This window comes from Schistocerca nitens, chromosome 2 (genome assembly GCF_023898315.1).
Source record: "Schistocerca nitens isolate TAMUIC-IGC-003100 chromosome 2, iqSchNite1.1, whole genome shotgun sequence".
NCBI lineage: Eukaryota > Metazoa > Arthropoda > Insecta > Orthoptera > Acrididae > Schistocerca > Schistocerca nitens.
Window position 1 is genome coordinate 509,535,411 of NC_064615.1, and position 23,487 is coordinate 509,558,897.

The 23,487-nt window shown below is 38.7% G+C and overlaps 1 protein-coding gene across 4 annotated transcripts in view; it reads left to right on the plus strand.

Moving 5' to 3' along the window:
• Positions 1 to 23,487, plus strand: part of LOC126236488 (protein regulator of cytokinesis 1-like) — a 148,995-nt gene that overhangs the window by 36,760 nt on the left and 88,748 nt on the right. For all 4 annotated transcript variants that reach the window (XM_049945834.1, XM_049945839.1, XM_049945835.1 and 1 more), the window contains exons 3-8: positions 8,525 to 8,623; positions 8,699 to 8,845; positions 11,468 to 11,587; positions 11,718 to 11,873; positions 14,625 to 14,789; positions 18,584 to 18,807. In XM_049945834.1, the coding sequence (XP_049801791.1) occupies positions 8,525 to 8,623; positions 8,699 to 8,845; positions 11,468 to 11,587; positions 11,718 to 11,873; positions 14,625 to 14,789; positions 18,584 to 18,807 (911 nt within the window). The remainder of the gene's footprint in view (positions 1 to 8,524; positions 8,624 to 8,698; positions 8,846 to 11,467; positions 11,588 to 11,717; positions 11,874 to 14,624; positions 14,790 to 18,583; positions 18,808 to 23,487) is intronic.

The window sequence follows — 23,487 nt, forward strand, 5'->3', positions numbered from 1 at the left end:
AACGGACGGCATTTGCATGTACGTTCTGGACTCTGCCTACAGCCAACACGTGTCACTCGATGCAACTTTGGAGGCTCTGCTGTTGGTATGAGAACATAGCTGGGATGTGTAAATCCCTCCTGACATGAAGTGTCTCATAATGCATTGTCTGCACTGTTTTCTCAGCATCCTTCTCCCCCCCCCCCCCTTTTCCCCCGTTGTTTCTAATATTGCCACAACCCTTTGTGGGGTTGCACTGTGTCTACTTTCTGCAATAAAGCTGTCGAAAACTTGCTCGCAGAGCTCAATTATTCCCTCTTGAATACTTGTATTCCTACACACTTCCATGTGCCGTATAGACCTTATTCGGCCATTGATCTTTCCATTTACAACACTGGTCTTCTCTTCTACATCCATTGGAGTGTCTACAATGACCTGTGCGACAGTGATCATTTTCCAATTGTCTTTAATGTCCCTCGGCCTCACTCACCTGAGCTTCATCCAGATGGACTTTCAACAAAACTGTTGGGGATGTGTTCATCTCTGCTGTCTCCTTTAGCACCCCACCACATGGAGGTATTGCTGCAGCTGTTCAGAACACAACTGCAGCCATTCTATCAGCAGCTGACGTAACAATTCCCTATTCCTTCCGAAAACACACACCCCTCCCACAATTGGAAGACAGTATCTTGGTGGACACTCGAAATGTCCATGGCCATTAGGGATTGTTAACAGGTTCTCCAATGCCATAAGTGACGTCCATCAATGGAGCACCTCATTGCCTTTAAGCCGTTCTGTGCCTGGGTCCACCACCTCTTAAAACAACAGAAATGAGAATTCTAGGAATCGTACATTGCTGTCATTGGACTGCATACCCCTCGTTTGCAGGTTTGGGCAAATGTTAAACACCTCAGTGTACCTGGTATCTATCTGAATGATATTGTCTACATTGGCCCAGATGCTTTGCATTATGCTCTGGCCCCAGCCTCTGAGAATTATAACCCTGCATTTTGTGTCCTCTGAGGTGTAGTGATTCAGTTACTTTTCACAAGTCACCTGGAGCCATATAATGTTCCATTCAGTGAGTGGGAGTTCCTCATTGTCGTGATATGGCAGGACCTGACTACATCCTCAGCCAAATGCTCAAACACGTACTAATGGATTGCAAAAATGTTATCATTTTCAGCTGTATCTGGAGTGAGAAACATGTTCATCCCAGTATTGAAACTGGGTAAACGCACCTTTGAGACAGACAGCTATTGCCCATTTAGTCTCATTAATGTTCTCAGAAAGTTGCCCAAACGTGGTGAGCTGGCAGCTGTGTTGATACATTGAGTCTTTGGGAGGGGGTGTGTCTTTTGGCACCATCCCAGGGTAGTTTTTGCCAAGGCCATTATAGTGCTGCCAGTTTGCTCTGCCTGGAGATTGCTATCCATTCAGCTTTTTCCCAGCATCAACAACTTATTGCTGCCAGAATGAGATTTTCACTCTGCAGCGGTGTGAAAATCTCATTCTGGAAACATCACCTAGGCTTTGGCTAAGCCATGTCTCCGCATTATACTTTCTTCCAGGAGTGCTAGTTCAGCAGGTTTAGCAGAAGAGCTTCTGTGAAGTTTGGAATGTAGGAGACGAGGTACTGACAGAACTGAAGCTGTGAGGACAGGTCTGAGTCTTGCTTGGGTAGCTCAGTTGGTAGAGCACTTGCCCAGAAAGGCAAAGGTCCCGAGTTCCAGTCTCGGTCCGTCACACAGTTTTAATCTGTCAGGAAGTTTAAACTTGTTGCTGTTTTCTTTGACTTGCAGGATGTTTATGACATCATCAAATCCTCGTTACACTACGCAAGTGGGGTCTCCAGGGCCTGCTCCCGTTTTTTGGCAGAATTTCTTATCACACAGTACTTTCTGGATTCAAGCTGATGTTTCCCAAAGTACACCACATGTTCAAAAGATTTGGGCTCTGCAGGGCTCCGTATCGAGCATGCCCCTTTTTCTACTGGCAATCATTGGTCTAGCTGCAGCTGTATAGTCTACAATGCCACCCTCTGTGTGTGCTAATGATTTTTGAATTTACTACTGCACCTCCATTGTAGATGTTGCTGAACACTGACTGTTGGGTGCTATATGAAAGCCACAGTCCTGGGCTTTGATCCATGGCTTCCAGTTTTCGGCCGCCAAAGCATGCATCATGCACTTCTGTCACCATTCACAACCAGAACTCTGCTTTGATGATCACTTGCTCAATGTGGAGTCGTATGACTTTTTGGGACTGCTCTTTGAAGCCTGATTCAAATGGCTTCCCTATATTTGCCATGTTAAATGAAATATTCTCAGAGGCTGAGGTCCCTCTACTATGCAACAGGCACTAACAACTGCTGCTCAACTACGCAATACACATTCACTGCTCACTGGAACATCCAAACTCCCATGTCCTTGTTCCTGGTAGGGAGATCCGCGTCCCATAATGGAAGCCCAGGATTATAATCCAGATCACATTTCGCATACAGTATCTCTGCTCTGAACTACCATCTTCCATCACTGTTGCCTCCTATTAGGGAGCAATTGTTTACGCCCCCATGGACCTATATCTCTGACGTCGATCTGTTGTAGAATTTTAGAACATGTTTTTTGCTCGAGTATCATGTTGTTTTTGTAAACCCAGAATCTACTATGTAGGAATCAACACGGATTCCGGAAACAGCGATCATGTGAGACCCAACTCGCTTTATTTGTTCATGAGACCCAGAAAATATTAGATACAGGCTCCCGGGTAGATGCTATTTTTCTTGACTTCCGGAAGGCGTTCGATACAGTTCCGCACTGTCGCCTGATAAACAAAGTAAGAGCCTACGGAATATCAGACCAGCTGTGTGGCTGGATTGAAGAGTTTTTAGCAAACAGAACACAGCATGTTGTTATCAATGGAGAGACATCTACAGACGTTAAAGTAACCTCTGGCGTGCCACAGGGGAGTGTTATGGGACCATTGCTTTTCACAATATATATAAATGACCTAGTAGATAGTGTCGGAAGTTTCATGCGGCTTTTCGCGGATGATGCTGTAGTATACAGAGAAGTTGCAGCATTAGAAAATTGTAGTGAAATGCAGGAAGATCTGCAGCGGATAGGCACTTGGTGCAGGGTGTGGCAACTGACCCTTAACATAGACAAATGTAATGTATTGCGAATACATAGAAAGAAGGATCCTTTATTGTATGATTATATGATAGTGGACCAAACACTGGTAGCAGTTACTTCAGTAAAATATCTGGGAGTATGCGTGCAGAACGATTTGAAGTGGAATGATCATATAAAATTAATTGTTGGTAAGGCGGGTACCAGGTTGAGATTCGTTGGGAGAGTCCTTAGAAAATGTAGTCCATCAACAAAGGAGATGGCTTACAAAACACTCGTTCAACCTATACTTGAGTATTGCTCATCAGTGTGGGATCCGTACCAGATCGGGTTGACGGAGGAGATAGAGAAGATCCAAAGAAGAGCGGCGCGTTTCGTCACAGGGTTATTTGGTAACCGTGATAGCGTTACAGAGCTGTTTAGCAAACTCAAGTGGCAGACTCTGCAAGAGAGGCGCTCTGCATCGCAGTGTAGCTTGCTGTCCAGGTTTCGAGAGGGTGCGTTTCTGGATGAGGTATCGAACATATTGCTTCCCCCTACTTATACCTCCCGAGGAGATCACGAATGTAAAATTAGAGAGATTCGAGCACGCATGGAGGCTTTCAGGCAGTCGTTCTTCCCGCGAACCATACGCAACTGGAACAAGAAAGGGAGGTAATGACAGTGGCACGTAAAGTGCCCTCCGCCACACACCGTTGGGTGGCTTGCGGAGTATAAATGTAGATGTAGATGGTACGTACCCCATCCTTGGAACTGTCTTGATCTATCCTTTGGACAGAAAGACTGTTGAGTCAGTGGTTTCTCACTGTCTGTTCATTGCCATCCATGATGTATTTCTGGGTTCAGAAGTGGTCTACGCAGATAGCTCAACAGTCAAAGGAAAACATGAAATAAATTGGTCAAGAACATTTTGAGATTTCTGTTAACATTTTCTCTTTATGTGGTGTTTTTGTTGATGATGATATACAAAGGAATTCCTAAATTGATACAGTCCCTAAACATAGTAATGAAAAATTGGAAAACCACACTTAATATCCAAACAAATTCAAATAATATCACATCACAGCCAATACAGATTAAGCGTGGAATATAGCAAGGAGACTCATTAAGTCCCTTCTGGTTCTGCCTTGCTCTGAACCCACTATCCAACATGCTAAATAATACAAATTATGGATATAATATTACTGGAACATTCCAACACAAAATCACACATTTGCTATACATGCAACTCAACCAATTACTAAAGATAACAGAAGTATTCAGCAATGATATAAATATGGCTTTTGGAATGGACAAATGTAAGAAAAATAGCATAGTCAAGGGAAAACACACTAAACAAGAAGATTACATATTGGATAACCACAGCGACTGCATAGAAGCAATAGAAAAAACAGGTGCCTATAAATATCTAGGATACAGACAAAAAATAGGAATAGATAATACAAATATTAAAGAAGAACTAAAAGAAAAATATAGACAAAGACTAACAAAAATACTGAATACAGAATTGACAGCAAGAAACAAGACAAAAGCTATAAATACTTATGCTATACCAATATTGACCTACTCATTTGGAGTAGTGAAATGGAGTAACACAGACCTAGAAGCACTCGATACAGTTGCACGATCACAATGCCACAAATATAGGGGATTTATCGACATAAAAAACCTACATTATGGACATGATTATAATAGAGGGAAACATTCCACGTAGGAAAAATATATCTAAAAACATATCTAGAAACATTATGGACAGGTAGACAACTTAAGAAAATTCTTTATAGAATGAGCAGAAACTAGCAAAATACACAAAGCAATCACTCATATAAATACATTGGCTACACCATCGCAATTTCATAACCACTTCTACAACCCTTTAGATCACATAACATCAACAGTACGAAGAAAGTAAATTGGAAAAAGAAAACGCTACATGGCAGGCGCCCGTATCGTCTAACACAGCCGCACATCGATCAAGATGCATCCAACACATGGCTAAGAAAAGGCAATATATACAGTGAGATGGAAGGATTCATGATTGCAATACAGGATCAAGCAATAAACACCAGATATTACAGCAAGCATATTATTAAAGATCCCAATACCACAACAGATAAATGCAGACTTTGCAAAAAACAAATAGAAACAGATCATGACATCACAAGCGGATGTACAATACTAGCAATTACAGAATACCCCAGAAGACATGACAATGTAGCAAAAATAATACGTCAACAACTTGCCATACAACATAAACTAATAAAACAACACATTCCCACATATAAGTATGCACCACAAAATGTACTGGAGAATGATGAATACAAATTATACTGGAACAGAACCATTATAACAGATAAAACACCACCACATAACAAACCTGACATCATACTCGCCAATAAAAAGAAGAAATTAACACAACTTATCAAAAATATCCATACTCAATACAACAAATATACAGAAGATAACAGGAGAAAAAATTGAAAAATACATCCAACTGGCTGAGGAAGTCAAGGACATGTGGCATCGGAATAAAGTTGACATTATACCAATTATACTATCAACTACAGAAGTCATATCACACAATATCCACCAGTACATAAACGCGATACAGCTACATCTAAACATATATATATATACAACTACAGAATTCTGTAATTATTGATACATGTTCAATTACCCGAAAGTTCCTAAATGCAATGTAACACATACTGTACAGTTAAAAGGAAGTCTCGCTTGATCAAGGTCCGCATCACTTTCCATTTTTAACCAGACATAATGTCTGAGAAAGGAAAGAATAATAATAATAATAATAATAATAACGTATGTACAGGGTAACACTTACTGAACTATATGAAATAAAATCATCATAACTTCTGAACGGTTTGCCGCAATGCTTGATGGGAATTGGTATGCGCTGTAGAGTTTGGTTTAGTGACAAAGCCCACTTTCATTTGGATGGGTTCATCAATAAGCAAAACTGGCACATTTGGAAGACTGAGAATCCACATTTTGTGATCGAGAAGTCTCTTCACCCTCACTCAACAGGTGACTGGGTGCTGTACAGTATCCAGTCACGGAATAATCGGTGCGATATTCCTTGATGGCACGGTGACTACCAAACAGTATGTGAAGGTTTTGGAAGATGATTTCATCTCCATTATCCAAAGTGACCCTCATTTCAACAAGATGTGGTTAATGCAAGATGGACATTGATCCCATCAAAGCAGAAGAGTGTTTGATCTCTTGGAGGCACACTTTGGAGACCTCATTCCGCTTCGGGGCCACCCAGAGGCCACTGGCATGGGCGTCGATTGGCAGCCATATTCTCTGGATCTGAACACATGCGACTCCTTTATGTGGGGCTATATTAAAGACAAGGTGTACAGCAATAATCCCAAAATGATTGCTGAGCAGAATACAGCCATTCAGGAAGTCGTCGACAGCATTGATGTTCAGACACTTAAGTGAGTTGTGTAGAATTTTGCTATTCGTCTGCACCATGTCATTGCCAATGACGTCAGGCATATCGAACATATCATAACCTAAATCCGAATATCTGTAGTGACGTTTTCATATTGAGTACAGTGTGTACATGCTGTAGGTTGTAACTAGTGTACGTTTCCCCCCACCCCCATCCCACAAATAGTTCAATAATTATCTCCCTGTATATTCCATAGATAATAAGAAAGTATGTCACCTATGTCTGTTTGAACATTTATTAGAGTATTGTGTCAAAATTTGAAATAACTCAATCAAACACTTTTCAAGACTTTGTTCACAATGTTTCCTCTGTCTTTATTATATTCATATTTGTATGCCATATATATTAAAAATATGTAGCTTATGTCCATCCAAGCGTTTATTAGAGTATCATTTAAAACTTTGAAGTGAATTTTTCAATAACTTGTATAGTTTTTTGCTGACAACATACCCATTTATATAGTATATATATATTTACATGCAGTATATACTTAAAAAATATGTAGCTTGTGCCCATCCACACGTTTATTGGAGTATCGTGAAAAATTTTGGAGTAAATTGGTAACAGTATTAATCGATAATTTGTCATTATATAATAGTATAGATTATTATTACAGTAGTTGATCTGCTCAATCGATCACAACATTCTCCCTGAAGAGAGCGATTCTCCTAACACCATCCGGCCCAACCCCCTTCCCCGCCACCAAAAATAAAAAATCCCTTTTTTAGTAAATATGTAAGTCTGGTGTCCACATTTTCTAGTCAAATGCTCAGTCTTAAAAATACGTTGTTCGCTCAAATTAATGTGACCACATGTCAAAAGCCTGGATAACTACCTTTTGCAGTCCAAACTGTTGCAAGATGTGCAGGAAGTTTGTCAATGAGGTTTTGGAGATACCAACAGGGATGCAAAGCCATGCCAGTTCCAGTGCCATGTTCAGCTGCACTATGTTTCTCGATTGAGGGTCAATGGCATTAACAGCTGGGTCGAGATGGTTCCAAAGAGTCTCGAATGGGTTTGAATCCAGATAGTTTGGTGGCCATTGGAGTATAGTAAACTCGTCCTGGTGCTCTTTGAAATATCCATGTACACTGTCAGCTGTGTGACACATTGCTGGCACTGGATTCCCTGGACTATAATGCTCCCTCCTCTTACCTGGACTCTTCAGAAAATTGTTACAGAGCCATATACACCAGTAGCCATCAATCTGATAGAGCATAAAACAAGGTTCATCTGAAAAGGCCTCCTCATGCCACTTAGCGGACGTTCCATTGTGGTGTTGATGTGCAGATCCAGCCTTTGTCACCAATGAACAGCAGTCAGCATGGGTGCATGAACCAAGTGCTTGGTGCAGAGGCCCGTATGGAGCAATGGTAGTTGAGGATACACTATTGGTAGCCCTTTGGTTCATCTGGGCATTCATTTACCCAACAGTTGCACATTTGTTCACCTGTATATACCTCTGCAGCCATCATTCACCTCTGTCATGTATGGCCTGTGGTGCACCAGTTGCCTAAGCACTGGTTTTGGATAGCGCCATTTTGCCTTGCACAGTATATTTCAACCATAGTGGCATGCAAACATTTTACAAACTCAGCTGTTTTGGAAATGCTTCCACCCTTGGCCTAAAAGCCAGTGATAATGCCCTTCTGACTCCTGGTAAGTCACTCAGTTACCACATCATGGTGATGACTGCACTGTTTTCAGCATACCCACAACACGCTTTTTACAGCCTCCACTGTCAGTGCTGGCACCTCGGAATGGTTACTGTCTGTTGACGTCAGGCATAGACAGTGGTCATATTAATATGACTGGACCGTGTAGCTGCCAGTGTATTTTGAAATATTAGAAGTGATATTTTCGTTGTTGAATAATATCTGCAAAACTGTAGAGAGCTGATATTCATTTTAAAAAATCTCGTTATCAATTGTAGCACATGTTTGAAGATATGGTTTTAGAAGAAGATAATGCCAAGGAGCAAATTATCAAGTCCATTGAAGATCTTTTAAAAGAGGCAGAACAGTTGGGTTCAGTAAGTATTTGCTTTTGTGTTTATACAATGGAAATTGCCATTAATTGTTCACCTGTTAGAACTTTTCCATTTCAGGAAATTGGAGTAAAAATTCCTGTTGATAACAATGAATATGAAATGCTTCCACTGTGTCAAGTTGAGGAAGATCTAACAAAAAAAGTCTCTGAATACAGGGAATTGAAGCAAGAGAGGTTGTCATATTATGCCAAGCTCAGGGCAAAGGTATGTCCTTACATGTAAACAACACAATTAACCAATTTTATATCTAATTTCAAAGAAAGGCAATATAGCTTAGTGATATGTGGTGCTTTTGAGCTCTTGCTCCTTCTCTAGCAAAAGTACACACACACACTGGCACAGGTACTCAAACACATATACCCACAGTGAGACTGACTATCTATTCAATTTTAATAAACATTTTTTGAAACAGTGATCAAAAATTTTTAAATTTTTCTTTTTAAAATTCAGTCTTGATCACACCACATGTGCTACAAGAACGTATGTTCTTGTAGCATATGTGGTGTGATCAAGACTGAATTTAAAAAAAGAAAAATTGCCTATTTATTGATTACTGAGAGCAATAGTTGCTAGGGCAGATGGAGGGGGGGGGGGAGGACGCGAGGCAAGGAGAGGGTAGTGGGATAGTGTGAGGCAGTTCTTTTAACAGATGACTCGGTGGTTTCACAGTGAAATGAATGCCATTAAGATAGTAGAGCATATATGAAATAGGGAGGGGTGATAGGAGCATGTGAGGGAACACAGAAGAGGGGCAGAGATGAAGTAGGCAACAGGGAGTGGGAAGAGAGAAAATAAATTATTCTGTTCAGAAATTTCTCCTTCGTTTCTACGTAGCCTTTGTATTTTTGTGACAGAAAGAGATGTCTTAAATTTTTTACAGAAAAATGTGTTACACTAAATTTGCAGATCCAAATGTATCTAAATATGGTAAGCATTGTCTTACTAACAGCATCAAGATGACAACTGGGTTGTATCTAACCAGCCTTACACCTAGCCACAATGTTGAGATCGATGAACCACCACTCTCAACTCTGCAGCATCTCTCCTTGGCAGACATGCTCTCAATGTTCTGTCACTACCACGGGCATATATATAACTTCTGCACCATTTCAGTGCATTAATGTGTTCATTGTAATTAATTATTATAGTAGTTCTATTACATGTTTATTACCTTATAGATAAAAAACCTTTTTTATTTTGAATCCAGTACATTAGCGTTTGTAAAATGATTCTTTCATATGGCGTTCATTAAAAAAAAAAAAAAAAAAAAATCATCATTCCACTTGGGACCTGTGGAGTGGTACCTTAAAAGCTTATTTGTTTGAGTAGTAAATATTTGTCATGTATTATTGTTTTTCTGGCATGTTCTGCATCCTGGAGGACCTCCTCACTACAGATCCATTGGAATGAAAGTAAATCTAGTCTAATCAGGCAGCATATAACAAAACCATTTGGTATCTAAGCAGAAAAATGCCTTGAGGAATTAGAAATGTCGTGTTAATACTATGTAATGAGGTAGGAGCAAATAGACACTACGCCTAATTAAAAGGTCAATCTGATATTACAAATCACAAGAAGCAATGTACCTCTCTTAAAGTTTTAAACTGTATTTTAAATGAACATCATGATCTGCATTGTTATTTGACCAAGATAGCAAATACCCGCAGTTGCTGTTATTCTTCCACACAGTCTTAAAATTCTGTGCCCCTAACATATATAGTGTATACTACGTGGAGCCAAAGGTTGAAAAGTCCTCCCCAGTCGATAATAGAAATGTACCAAATAGTGAGAATAATTCATAAAATTTAAAGGCCTCTTCTGAGATCCAAGGGAAGAAAAGTATTTTTTATCAGGTACGAGTGCTGAGAAGAAGGGACAAGATTTAGGGGAGGTAATAGGCAAAGGTCACCAGAGGGATAGCATAGGAAAAGACAGTCATTATGAAACATAATCTTTTACATGTACATTCATATTTTTGAAGGGAGATAATGATTCTCATATTGGGCTAGAAATATTTAGCAATAAATAGGCCATGTGCATTGAATATATGGATGCAGGTGATATAGGTGATCGGAGTCGTGAACAATAGCAGTCAGGTTTAGGTTTGTTCTGCACACTTACATCAAGCATTCTCCGACAGCCAATGAGCGTTGTGCGAGCATAAAACATGATCGTAATGAGTTATTTGGTGAATTTTTATTCCATTTGATGCTTGTCGTCACTTGTGGTGGTAAGCAACAAATTCTACAGAAGCAAACAGGAGACATAATTTGAAGGATACACACTCTCTTAAAGTGTGAAGTGTGGGCATGCCGGTACAACAACTATCACTTGGAACTAACAACAATAATAGCCCCATCCGTGACTCGGCCTGCACGAATTGCCATTATTCATGTATAGGAGTATAGCATGTCAATCTGTATTAGGCGAGGGGTAAGTTTTATATGTATAAAGAAGCGGTAAGTGCTGTTAATATATGACAATAGCTTGTGGGTTATGCTTGATCTAAAGTGTAGAGAAGTTAGTCGGTTTGTTGAAATTGCAAATGATAGTGGACTGGATGATGATCAAGTTTTTGTATGTTTGGCAGAAGATTAGTGACAGTACATGGGTGGTGTGCTGTCTGATAACTGTTTAATGATGCATAAATAGTGTGTGTGTGTGTGTGTGTGTGTGTGTGTGTGTGTGTGTGTGTGTGTGTGTGTGTGTGTGTGTGTGTATGTGTGTGTCGAAAGAATTTGTGGAAAAATTTAAGCTGACAGTGATATATTGTTCACTGGTACTAAGCCAATTACCTTAATGCAGTAATTACTCATTTCTTTCCAGGAAAAAGAATTGTGTGAGCGTTTGGGTCTAGAAGATGTTTACGAAATACCAAATGCTGTACCTTCAGAGGAGCAGCTATCTCAGTTTGAAGTGTACATTAAATTTAAAGCTGATGAAAAGGTAAATAAATGTTGTCCCTCCCTGAAGAAGTTGGTGACACTTTAATAATTCTATGTTTGCAAATATTATTAGTGCGTTTATCAATTTACTTCTTTTTTACAAAAAAAATTTACCTTTTCTCCCTGTTAAGGATCGACTCACCAATTTTTTCTACCAAACAAGGTCAAGCATAATGGAAATAATGAGGGAGCTGGAAATGACTCCTTTATTGGATTTTGAGAAGAAAGTAGTATGTGAAGATGAAGATTCATTTAAGCTATCAAAAGAGAATATAGCTAAACTAAAAGTGAGTGTGATCGTCAGTTTTCACTCAAGTTACTGGTTGTAATTAATTAAAATTCTGTAATTTAGTAGTACTGGTTTTTGATATTTCCAGAGATTATCTAATAACTTTTTTCTAATTTATTAAAGAAATAAGTCAGAATTTTAAAGTGTTATCGTAATTCGCTGCAGTGGTTAGGACAGACGTAATATTCCCATGTGACAATTGCATTATTCAGATATTAAGTTTTATTTCAAAATTATTAAATGGAAAATTAATACAGGTACTACATTAATATTATTAGTTTAGCCTAAGAATAATGTTTGTGTTGTTTAACACAGAGTGCTAGTTGGTAACTCCTCCCCATGTAGGCAAGGTGTTTGTCTGTGAGCTACTTACCATAGTTTCTTAGACCTTTTCCTGGAATAAAAAGTAGACTAGTCATGCTGTATTATAAATCCCACAACATATTCTCAGCTGATGTCTTAATGCATCACATAATCACTTCCTGCTCACTTTTTATTGCTTTCAGAAATGAAGTTAGTGCACAGTTGACAGCTAATGATTTTTCTTTCTTGTTCACGATAGATCTTGAATGCACATTGTGCTGTTTATACCGTAATCCTTAAACCTCTCACCAATCCTTCTCCCTCGTTGTTTACAGTAATCTAGCAGTCGAGTACAAACCAAAATTATTTGTGGTAATCACAATTTGTTTAAGTAAGTAAAGTTACGGCACCCAAGTTGTGTAGTGTCCATTGACCTCCAGAACATATTCAATATAGTTGCATACTGTTCACCTAGTAAACTAGATACTAGCTTGCAGAGTATCAGATCTACTTTGTAATTGGCTTTTGGATGCCTTAACAGATGGAACTCAACACATTGTTGTTAACATATGTAAAACCAAATTATGATGTACCACAAGGGGGTATTATAGTCACTGCCATTCACAGTACATATATATAGTTCTGGCGAATGAAGTCATAATATTTGTGAAGCTCTTCAAGCATGATGTATATTGGAAAGTAGCGTAATTTATTGCGCATGAATAAGCAGAAATGCCTATTATTTTTTTTGTTTTTTTTTTTTGTATACACTTTTGGCAATAAATTGTAAAGATAGTAACCGTAAAATATTGGGGAATATGTGACCAGTGGCCTAAACTGAAATGACCACATGAAACTAACTGTAGAGATCAGGTGCTCAGTTAAGATTCATTGGAAGAATCTTGATATACTGTAATTACCCCATGAAACTAACAGCTTACAATGCCTCATTCATTCAGTTTATTATTGCACAAATGCCTGTAACATATACCAGGTTAGGATTAATTAAAGATATCCAGAGAACCATTTCTTCATGGGTTCATTTAGTGAGTGCAAGTGTATGACTGAGATGCTCATCAGACTCCAATAGATGGCTGTACAAGAGCACTATATGTCACAGAAAGCTTTACTGTTAAAATTCCAGGTGAGTGTTTTTCCAAGAAGAGGCAGGCAACATACTATTTTGTGTTACATACGTCTCACGAAATGACAATGACATGAAACTCAAAAGAAATTAAAATTCATTTTGAGGCTTTCTGACAGTTGCTGTTGCTGTGCACTCTTTACGAATGGGGCAGTAAATAAGGAAAGTGATAGTGGTACATGAAGTACCTTCTACCACACACACCATACGATGTATTTTGGTGTATTGATGAAAATTTGTAGTATAATTGGTGCTGGATTGGTCTTAGAACTGGAAGCCATGCCAATCTTGTTCTCCACATTCCTCCTTGTTCTGATGCAGAGTGTAACTGAGTTAGCACAATAGTGGGCAAACACAGTTGCCATTATCATGAGTAGTATTCTGATGTTGAGCTGCCTGTCTGTATGTGGGTTTCATAAGATTTGCCTGAATAACTCCAAATAAAAGCTGCATGTAAACACTTTTTGATATTAATGTGGATTCAGTGGCATCTGATTCCACTTATAAGATGCTTTTGTTGTGAAGCTTGAACGTTAGTTTTAACTAGGTGCTACCAAATTTGAAAGATTATTCAAAAATAGAGAGAAATTAAACAAGCACATGGTTGTACCAGACTGCCTCCTGCTGCCATTAACCATAAGGGTTGTCATTTACCACAGTGTTTTAAATGATCAGCAACGCATTGTGTAGATTATGTATTCAGTAATTTGTTTTATTATGAAAGCACATTGGAAAATATTTTAAACAATATTTTGACCAAAGCTTACATTTCGAACATAAATTAGGAAAAATAGCTGACTTGCAAATGACTGATATGTGGTGCATGAAAACAAATTAATTAACACACACATACTGGGTCTGATACAGCCAGCAGAATATAGTCACATTGTGCATCTTCCTGCTCCTTATTTAGGGTTGACTTTAGAATCATATTGTCTCAGCATCACATCCTTCCCTTCATACTCCTCACACTATTGTCTTTTTTAAACTTTTTGCATTCTAATTCAGACTGTACTGTCAACTCTTTCTCCGACTCATCATTGAGAAATTCTGTGACAATAGTAAACTGACATACTTGGCCTCAGTCATTAGCCACAATTATTTTCAAATTTTGCAGTACAAAAGTTCATCTAGAAACTAAAACATGCTTGTGACATGCTACGAGACCAATTAATTTTTACTTGGGCCAGGGTCCCAGCTGGCTTTGCTGTATATTATTTCTCACGTGAAACCCCATATGTTGTGAATGCCTGTATTTCCTCATTCCTTTTTTTAACTCGTCTAATTTTTATTTGTGTTTAGGAATTGCATAACGCCCTGGTTCAGAAGCTAGAAGACACAAAGGCCTTGTCAATGGAACTTCGGGAGAAACTCTGCAAATTGTGGGACCGGCTTCATGAGAGCTTTGATGCACGGACTGCATTTCTCGATGCACATAGTGGCTATTCAGTCAAAACTATAGAAGCTGTATGTATAAGATTATTTACTTAATACTGAATCCTGTGCTGTTAAATATGTTGTTTTGCTATCAGATGTATTTTATACGGTGTGGACAAAAATAAAATTCCATGTAATTGGCAATGTAGTATCAGGTGAATATACATAACTTTTTCTTTAACTTGTGTTTCCATAAAGGCACATTTCACCAAACTTGATTTTGGTTCTACACTGACAACTCGATTTTCACTGTGAAATACGGACCAACTGCAAACATCTTCAGGAACTACATAATAAACAGAATGTTTAAGAGTGCACAGAGTATAAAGTTATCTGGAATAGATACATAGATTGCCCTTTGCGTAGACTCCCAAATCATTATATAACATGCTAGTTAACACTTGGTGGGTAAGAGAAATCATCTTGAAAATGTAACCTCCTTGTTAATTACAGAATGATAACATCTAGAGACCAACAGAGGTACGCAGATAAAATAAGTGGTAGCCTAGATCCACCAAACCTAGAAGAAATAATAACTACCATGAGCAAACTGAAAAACATGGCCGCAGGAACAGACTGTATTCTAGCAGAGCTATTTAAGCAAGGAGGTTGCAAATTGGAACAGATCATTTTAAAGATGGCTATTTTAGTATGAGAAAAAGAGAAAATGGCCCAACAATGGAAGGAAGGAATAATATACAAGTAGGAGATCAGTTAGAATGTGGTAACTATAGAGGGATCATGTTACTTAACTTGGCATATAAAGTATTTTGCAATATACTATTTGACTGTCTCCTTCCAATAATTCTGAGAGAGATGGGGGCACATCAGTGTGGGTTTCCCCCAGGAAAGTCCACTCAAGATCAGACCTTTGCTCTAAGGCAGTAGTATTCAACCTGTGTGCTGCAGCACTCTGTGTACAACAAATGACTGGCTATGGTGTCGTGGATTTGTTTCGTAGTTGGTGGCAAAGAAGACAGTTGTCGGAAATTCCATTTGTGGTGTCAACTTGTGTGACCTCGGAGAAATTCCACTTTCGATGTTGGTCAGCTTGTGTAAGCAGTCATAACCTCGAAGCGGAACTGTTATGTGTTACGCTTAGCACCAGCAGTGATTGTTGCATTTTCATCTAGTTTTTGTTATATTGTGACTTTGTTATAAAGTTAATAAAGAAGATAAACTGTGGGAAAGGTCTTAAAGTTGTTAAGTGGAAGTAAAAAGCGAGACCTTCCTAATGGCAACAAGGAAATTGGTAATGAGGATAGGAAACAAAGGTAGATAAAATACAATAATAGCTACAAAAAATTTGGTTTGATGTGCACTGTTGTGAATAGTGACGGGTGTCAGCAGCGTGTTTTGTGTTTAAAAGTACTTTCTGTTGAATGTATGCTAAGTAAAGAATTAAAGTAATGTTTAGAAAGTGTTCACAAGACTGACATGGTCAAACGAAGAGAATATTTTTGTAGAAAACTGAGTAAAATAAAAGAACAAAAATTGAGGTGAGAATGAGAAGCAGAAAGGAAAAGATAGGAGAGGAGCAGAGAAAGGGAACAGACTGGTGGAAGCAGTGAGGGGAGGGGAGGTGAATTGTGAAAGGACAGGGGGTGGAAAAGTTGGGTAGATGGCGTGGAGACAGTAGGTTACCCTGTTGTTATCCGTGCCCCACTCTGGACTGTTGCTTCCATTCAACGTGTTTGTTGCAATGTGGCCAGAGTAGCGGTCAAGTGCTTGTGTGAATGGATGCATATTTCTCTTTTCTGATTACACTAGACTTGCATTCGAGAGGGCGATGGTTCAAACCCACGTCCGGTCATCCTAATTTAGGTTTTTCATGATCTCCCTAAATTGCTTCAGGCAAATGCCGGGATAGTTCCTTTGAAAGGGCACGGCTGATACCCTTCTCTAATCCGATAGGACCCATGACCTCGCTGTTTGGTCCCTTCCAGAAATCAACCAATCTCTCTTCTTAAGAAGACTGTGGCCAAAAGCTATTATGTAAAAGTCATTTCATTGTGCCTGCATGCAACTCAGCATGCCATTTTTATAGTGCTCTGTCCTAGCAAATTACAAAATAGACAGCTGAAGGCCAAACAGTTCTAATTGCACAAATATTAATACAAATATATTTTTGCGTGACAAAATCTGATGATGTAACATGACTTGAAATTGTAAAACACTGAAGTCTTTGTTCTCCACTTCCTGCCTTTCATATGCTGTGATCTAAAATTATAAAAAATGGTTCCATGTAAAACCATGCCATTGTTTTGATATCTTATTTTCAGGAAGTTGATATCCGAAGTGGTCACTAGCAAATCAGTTGTGCACAGCAAGGAGAGAGAGAGAGTAAATTGAAAGAAATTGTCAAGCTGAAAGTCGTGTAACAGCAGTGGAAAGCGTTCACGCCTGGGGAAAAATTATTTATGGAGCCCTGCAGTAAGCACAAAATATTCAGAGGGTCCCCTAAGGGAAACTGACACAAAGTGGTGTCACTATGAACCCAAAACCAGATTACAGTTTCCAATTTTATTGGTTCCTTGTTATGTCACTCATAAATATGAAACTGAACTGGGGCAATATGAAGAAAATGTAGAATTCGTTTAAGGTGAATTGAGTTTGGCAATCCTGAACTCAACGAATATTTCCTAGACACTGAACCCCACCTCTTTGCTCAATAACAACGAGCGTTCGTCAACCAGGCTAGCAGGACTTCCATTTTGACAGTTATCACTTCTCCCACATAACAAAGTTACTCCACTACAGCCTTGACATGCATGGAAGTTACATTTACAACAGAAGCAGGAGTTAATTGATAACATTCCAGAGCCTTAACAGACAGAAACTCTTGTGCCCAACTAATTCAGAAATAAATTTCGTACACTGTTTCTTCTTGTGACACCACTGAACCCCCTTACATAGTGAATCATTTATCGTTGGTACTCCCTTGGTGTCAAACACCGCCCACATCTTGAAAAACTCAATTCTGTATAGTTTGCTAGCCTTAAACTATCCCATATGCTCCCAGAGGAGGGATATTTGACCTAAAACTTTACATTATCCTTCCCTCTTCCTCAAACCATCAAGCAAAGTTGTATTCCAGTACTTACCCATTCAGTTTACACAATACCGGAGTTCATTCCTGTGTGTCTGGCCTAAAATTGCACCCCTTCTCTACCCTGCCCTCCCTCCCATCTGTACTCCAATGAGTCATACTCCTTTAGCTGAACCATATTTAGAAGCATGTCCCATATTCTCACTCACCACCATCTATTGCAGTCATGCCATAGGCATTTCCAGTCTGATCTGTGGTAGAGCTTTTTGTGAGAGCAGCTCCATCTCGCATCAGCTGTGTTACCACCACAGCACTGTTTTATATAGGAATGACAACAAGCTGTCATTTTCACATAAATGACCATCACTCTGCTTTTGCTCATCTTCCAGTGCTGGGATTTCCCTGGCCTAAACCTTTGCTAGTCCACATCGTCAGTCGCTTCTTTTCCACTCCTTTTTTTTTCTTTCCTTTTTCTCTTGTATTATTCCATTCATCCAGTCACAAGTAAATTTACCACAACTGTTGATAGCTGATTGTTTCCCTCTCATGTGCCTACTACTTTGTAAGAATTGCCTATTGTTTCTTATTTTAAATATATCAGAGATGTGCATTTTTTTTATGTTAATGGCTCATTTGTTAATTATACCTCATGAACATTAGATGCCATCAGGGAATGTTCATTTATTGAAGCCACAAAACTGCAAACTCTGTATGAGAAATATATTCTCTTTTTAATTCTTGTGCAAAACATTTAACTTTGACATTATTTTTTCAGCTCAAAACTGAAATAACACGTTGCGAAGAAAAAAAGCGACAGAACATAAAGATTTTCGTGGAGAATATTAGGCAAGAAATTCATAACCTCTGGGACAAATGTTGCTTTGGTGAAACTCAAAGGCGCAAGTTCATACCTTATTTTTCTGACTGTTATACAGAGGATTTACTTGGATTGCATGAACTTGAAATAGAAAGATTAAAAAAGTTTTATGATACAAACAAGTAAGTGTGTGTTAATTAAGTTCATTCATTAAATATGTTGATTTCACAAAACTGTTGGTCAATACGAAACATGGCTATAAAAGATGAATGGCCAGTAGCTGTGAAACATGAAGCCTTCTGTCAAATGCAGCATTTCTATATTGTAATAATAGAGCAATAAATTGTCATGAATTTTCACGTGTAACTTGGTAAAACTGCTACTAAAATAAGTGTGTGTCAAAGACTGTTTATCACATACGTGAGGTTTTGAGTGGTCCAAATGTTTCCAAGATGGCTGAGAAAATGTTGAAGATGGCTCATGCCCAGAACACCCTTAAATATCAAAAACACGTGAAAATATATATATAAAAAAAAGGTAGGTAATCTGACTCCCATCTGACCGCCAGTATTCGATCATATGCTGAAACTGTAGAAATTGCTCTTTAAATATGTCTGCTTGTGTCTGTATATGTGTGGATGGATGTGTGTGTGTGTGTGTGTGTGTGTGTGTGTGTGTGTGTGTGTGTGTGCGCATATGATCGAATACTGGCGGTCAGATGGGAGTCAGATTACCTACCTTTTTTTTATATATATTTTCACACACAGTGTTGCACCGTCCGGGTTATCTGGATACTTCCCACCAACACCAACCTACCCGAACTCCGGAGATGGGAACTTGCTCTTCAATATATCCTCTCTTCCCGTTACCCACCAGGCCTCAATCTCCGCTAATTTCAAGTTGCCGCCACTCATACCTCACCTGTCATTCAACATCATCTTTGCCTCTTCACTTCCGCCTCGCGCGCGCGCGAGTGTATACCTGTCCTTTTTTCCCCCCTAAGTCACATCATCTTTGTTTATATATATAAAGATGATGTGACTTACCAAATGAAAGTGCTGGCAGGTCGACAGACACACAAACATACACACAAAATTCAAGCTTTCGCAACAAACTGTTGCCTCATCAGGAAAGAGGGAAGGTGAGGGAAAGACGAAAGGATGTGGGTTTTAAGGGAGAGGGTAAGGAGTCATTCCAATCCCGGGAGCGGAAAGACTTACCTTAGGGGGAAAAAAGGACGGGTAAACGCGCGCGCTAATACAACTTACAACTTTGCTAATACAACTTACAACGTTTAGCTTCGCTGCTCTGTGATGATGGGTCAAGTACGTTTCACAATACTTTTTGCAAGAACAGACCTAATCGTGAATGGTGGCGCTGTGTAGGCAACCAGGAATGAGCCTATCAATTTGTCGATCGCTATAGTGTCAAGTTTACATTTATTACATATCTGTTAGTGATAGGAGAATCTCTGTTGTGGCGAGAACTCTTTAGATGGATATGTGGTGGTTGTACAACATGTGAAATATTTGTGACAAGGAAGAATATCAATGTTATTGCTCCTTGTTTCACTTGAAGCAATTTAAGCTGTCATCATAGGTTCTTGTGTAACCACATAGTAGGAAATCGCCACATATTCGGGAATAACCCGCAAGGTATTTGTGACAATGAAGAATATGAATTTTATTGCTGCTCATTTCACTCGCATAAATGTAAACTGTCCTTGTAGGTTTCTGTCTAACTACGCACTCAGAAATGACCATAATTCCCTAAACAAATAGTCATATATTTATCTCGTCCTTCTTTCTCTAATCAGACAGATCTTTAGCAGCATCAAATGTTGCAGAACATACTGTATTACAAATATAGTTGGCATGCATTGGGTTGCTAAAATCTAACTCAGCTAACTGTGATGCCATCCACGACACTACAGTTTGCTCCTCTGATTCATGTATTGTGCATTAGTTATAAAATCTGTAGCAACCTTATGTCGTTGATGCTTTATTAATTGATATTTAATGACAGTGTGAGGTATTTGTGATCTGATACTTTCAATGCACCATTGCTTTGAAACGGCATACCGTGCACGTAAGTCACACAGTATGAAGGAAATGAATAATCAGAATGCACAGAGTTCACACAGTTGTTGTTCACAAGTGCTCACAAAAGTAAATAGTTGAAAACCCACTAGTGACATCACTACTGCAAAAAGTAGGGGGGAGCTGCATGAACACTGCCACTAAAAACATGTTTCTGTTGGAAACATTAATTCCTATGGTGTTTTGCATCTGTTTACGACTTAGTGTCTTGTCTCTGTTTCTGTCCACACTGGCAGCAAACATTTCTGTGTATTGGAGTTGTTCGCAACACTAAATACTAGAAGGTACAAGCAAACAAAATGAAAGACTTTGTCATCGTTTATAACCTGAAGGCCATAAGCATAAGGTTGTGTTTATTAAAGAATTTTGTAATTGGTATAAAAACTAAAATACTATTTTGTTGGAGAGTTGTATAGTAGTTGATAAAATTGAGTTAGTTATTGTATGAGATAGATTTGTTGGTTTGCAAACAGTTGTCTTTGGTGAGCGAAAACATACTTTAGAACAAATGGTGGGAAAAACGTGGTTCATATAGGAACTGAATATGGAAGACGCTCTAGTTTCCATAATTTCACTTGGATAACATTTAATGATTTTGAATTTCTGGCAAATATGGTATCGCTGTTTTTTTTTTGGGGGGGTGGGGGGGGGGGGTAGGAAAGCAATTAGAACAGACAGGCTGTTAGTCTTAGTTTCTTGTCAATGGAGATACATTTCAAACACTTGAGTATTAATTACACCTTTCAAAGCAAGCTAAGACAAATGATCTTACTCTCATTTCTACACAGTCTTTCTCAGTATTTCGCCAAATGTAACAGCAGTTTTCTGGAGAGCGTCTTGTTTTATTTGCTGTTCTGGTACTGCTTGCTTCATATATTCCACAAGCAGCCGTCTGCCTGGTACAGAGATAACAACTCGACAGTATGCTGTCTTGTCCACTGCATTGTATGTACTGTTGCAGCTATTTTTCTGCAGTTTTTATGGCCTCCTCCCTCATTTCTTAGGAGCCTTCTGTGAATTATGTAGTATCTCTCGGGTTCCAGTTCTGTGTTTATATCATTAGACATGCTGAGTTTTTCACAGAAATAAATATGCTACCACCATGAGCATCCATTGTATTTTTCTGGAGTATTTCCATTCACTATAGAAAATTTTGTTGCTGTTTGTGATTTCAAGCCCACTTTCAGTTCCAAGAATTAAGTATTTGTACTACCCACACCAACTCAACCTGTGTTTTTGTTCTAAACATATTTGGAATTGGCTAATACTAAGTTCATCGTATCAAATGGAAAAAATTCACTTTAGAAAGAAATGGAGACTGGCTGGCCAGTACATAAATTCAGGGGGTAAAATTTCCAGGAATGTTGATGTACACATGCAAGTACAAGAAACTATCCAATCTTTCAGAAGTTTTAGTTTCTTCCTTGAGGAAGAAACGAGGAGAGGTTGGGAATGATTAAAAAGAAAGGGCAAGTCACTGATACCCCAAGATGTTGAGTAGTCAGTTCTTCTGAAAGGAACTGTGACACATGTTGAACTGAGCAAATGTAATGTTAAAACTCGTGTGTGTATGAAGTGTTATTATGAAAGAGATAAATAGATAAATAAATAAATAAAGAGATAAATATATTCTGATGCTCTGCCTCATAGTAAAAAATTAGAAGTAGATTAGACTTTCCCCAGTACAGAAGAAGTTGCCATGTTAAAGTCCACATTACATGATGAATTATACAGCTGTTTTTGACACTGTATTTAAATTACTTAGTCAGAATTACTGATTAATGGAGGCCAAAGAAAACTTATTCACAAGTTAACTCACTAGAAGTGGGAACGTTTTTTTCCGGCTTAGTCCCTTGACAGGACTGAGTAATCATTGCTGATGTCGGTGATTAGGGACCAGAAACATTTGTATCGTGCATTAGATGCAAAATATGCGGGAGTTCTGCCTTAAATTGTGAACTTACTTAATAGACACTATTTCATAGTGAGTCAAATCCAAATGAACTATTTTATCAGAGGTAGCTGAAATAGCAGTGTTTACTGCATATAAATATTGAAAATTAACCAGTTTTCAGTTACTGTTAGTGTTCATCATCTGGTGAAGACCAATTTGGAAAGATAACGTGTGCAAAAATCTGTTTGCAAAATAGAAAGTGCGTGAATGCAAAGACATATCAGTGCGCACAATGTTCCAGCTCCATGTCATTTGTGGGTGGCTGAATGGTCTGTTTTAACATAAAAGCCTAATGCTACCTAATACTCATGCGACCTATTGATTATAACACACACGTTTGTTTCTTAGCTAAAGATCAAAAGTTGGAATAGTACAGAAACTTTTTAACATGGAAAATTAGCTAGCAGATGTTTAGAACTGTCACTCCATCAAGTACCACTAGAGGTTGTGCCTGAACTACAGTGTTAACTATACAATACTAGCCTTAACAAGCAATTGTGCAGTAACCATCCCAAATGCTTTGTGTTATGCATTGCTCATTGTTTTCTTATTTTGAAATAAGTGAAGTGAATAATTCTGGGCCATCACAGATTTCAGTTATGATCCTTAAAACACTAGAAGAGATCGGCGATCCCAGTGGCGATGTGTCACTTCTGCTTTTGCAGAACATGAGTGTAGGCTGTAGCCCTGCGAAAGGGAGGTGGGGCTTGTTTCCCCACACTGCTCTTCACCCCTATGGCACTCAGAACAATAGTTTGTTTATGCTAGTGGCTATATAGTGCCCACATTCTGTGCTGTAGCAATTGGAA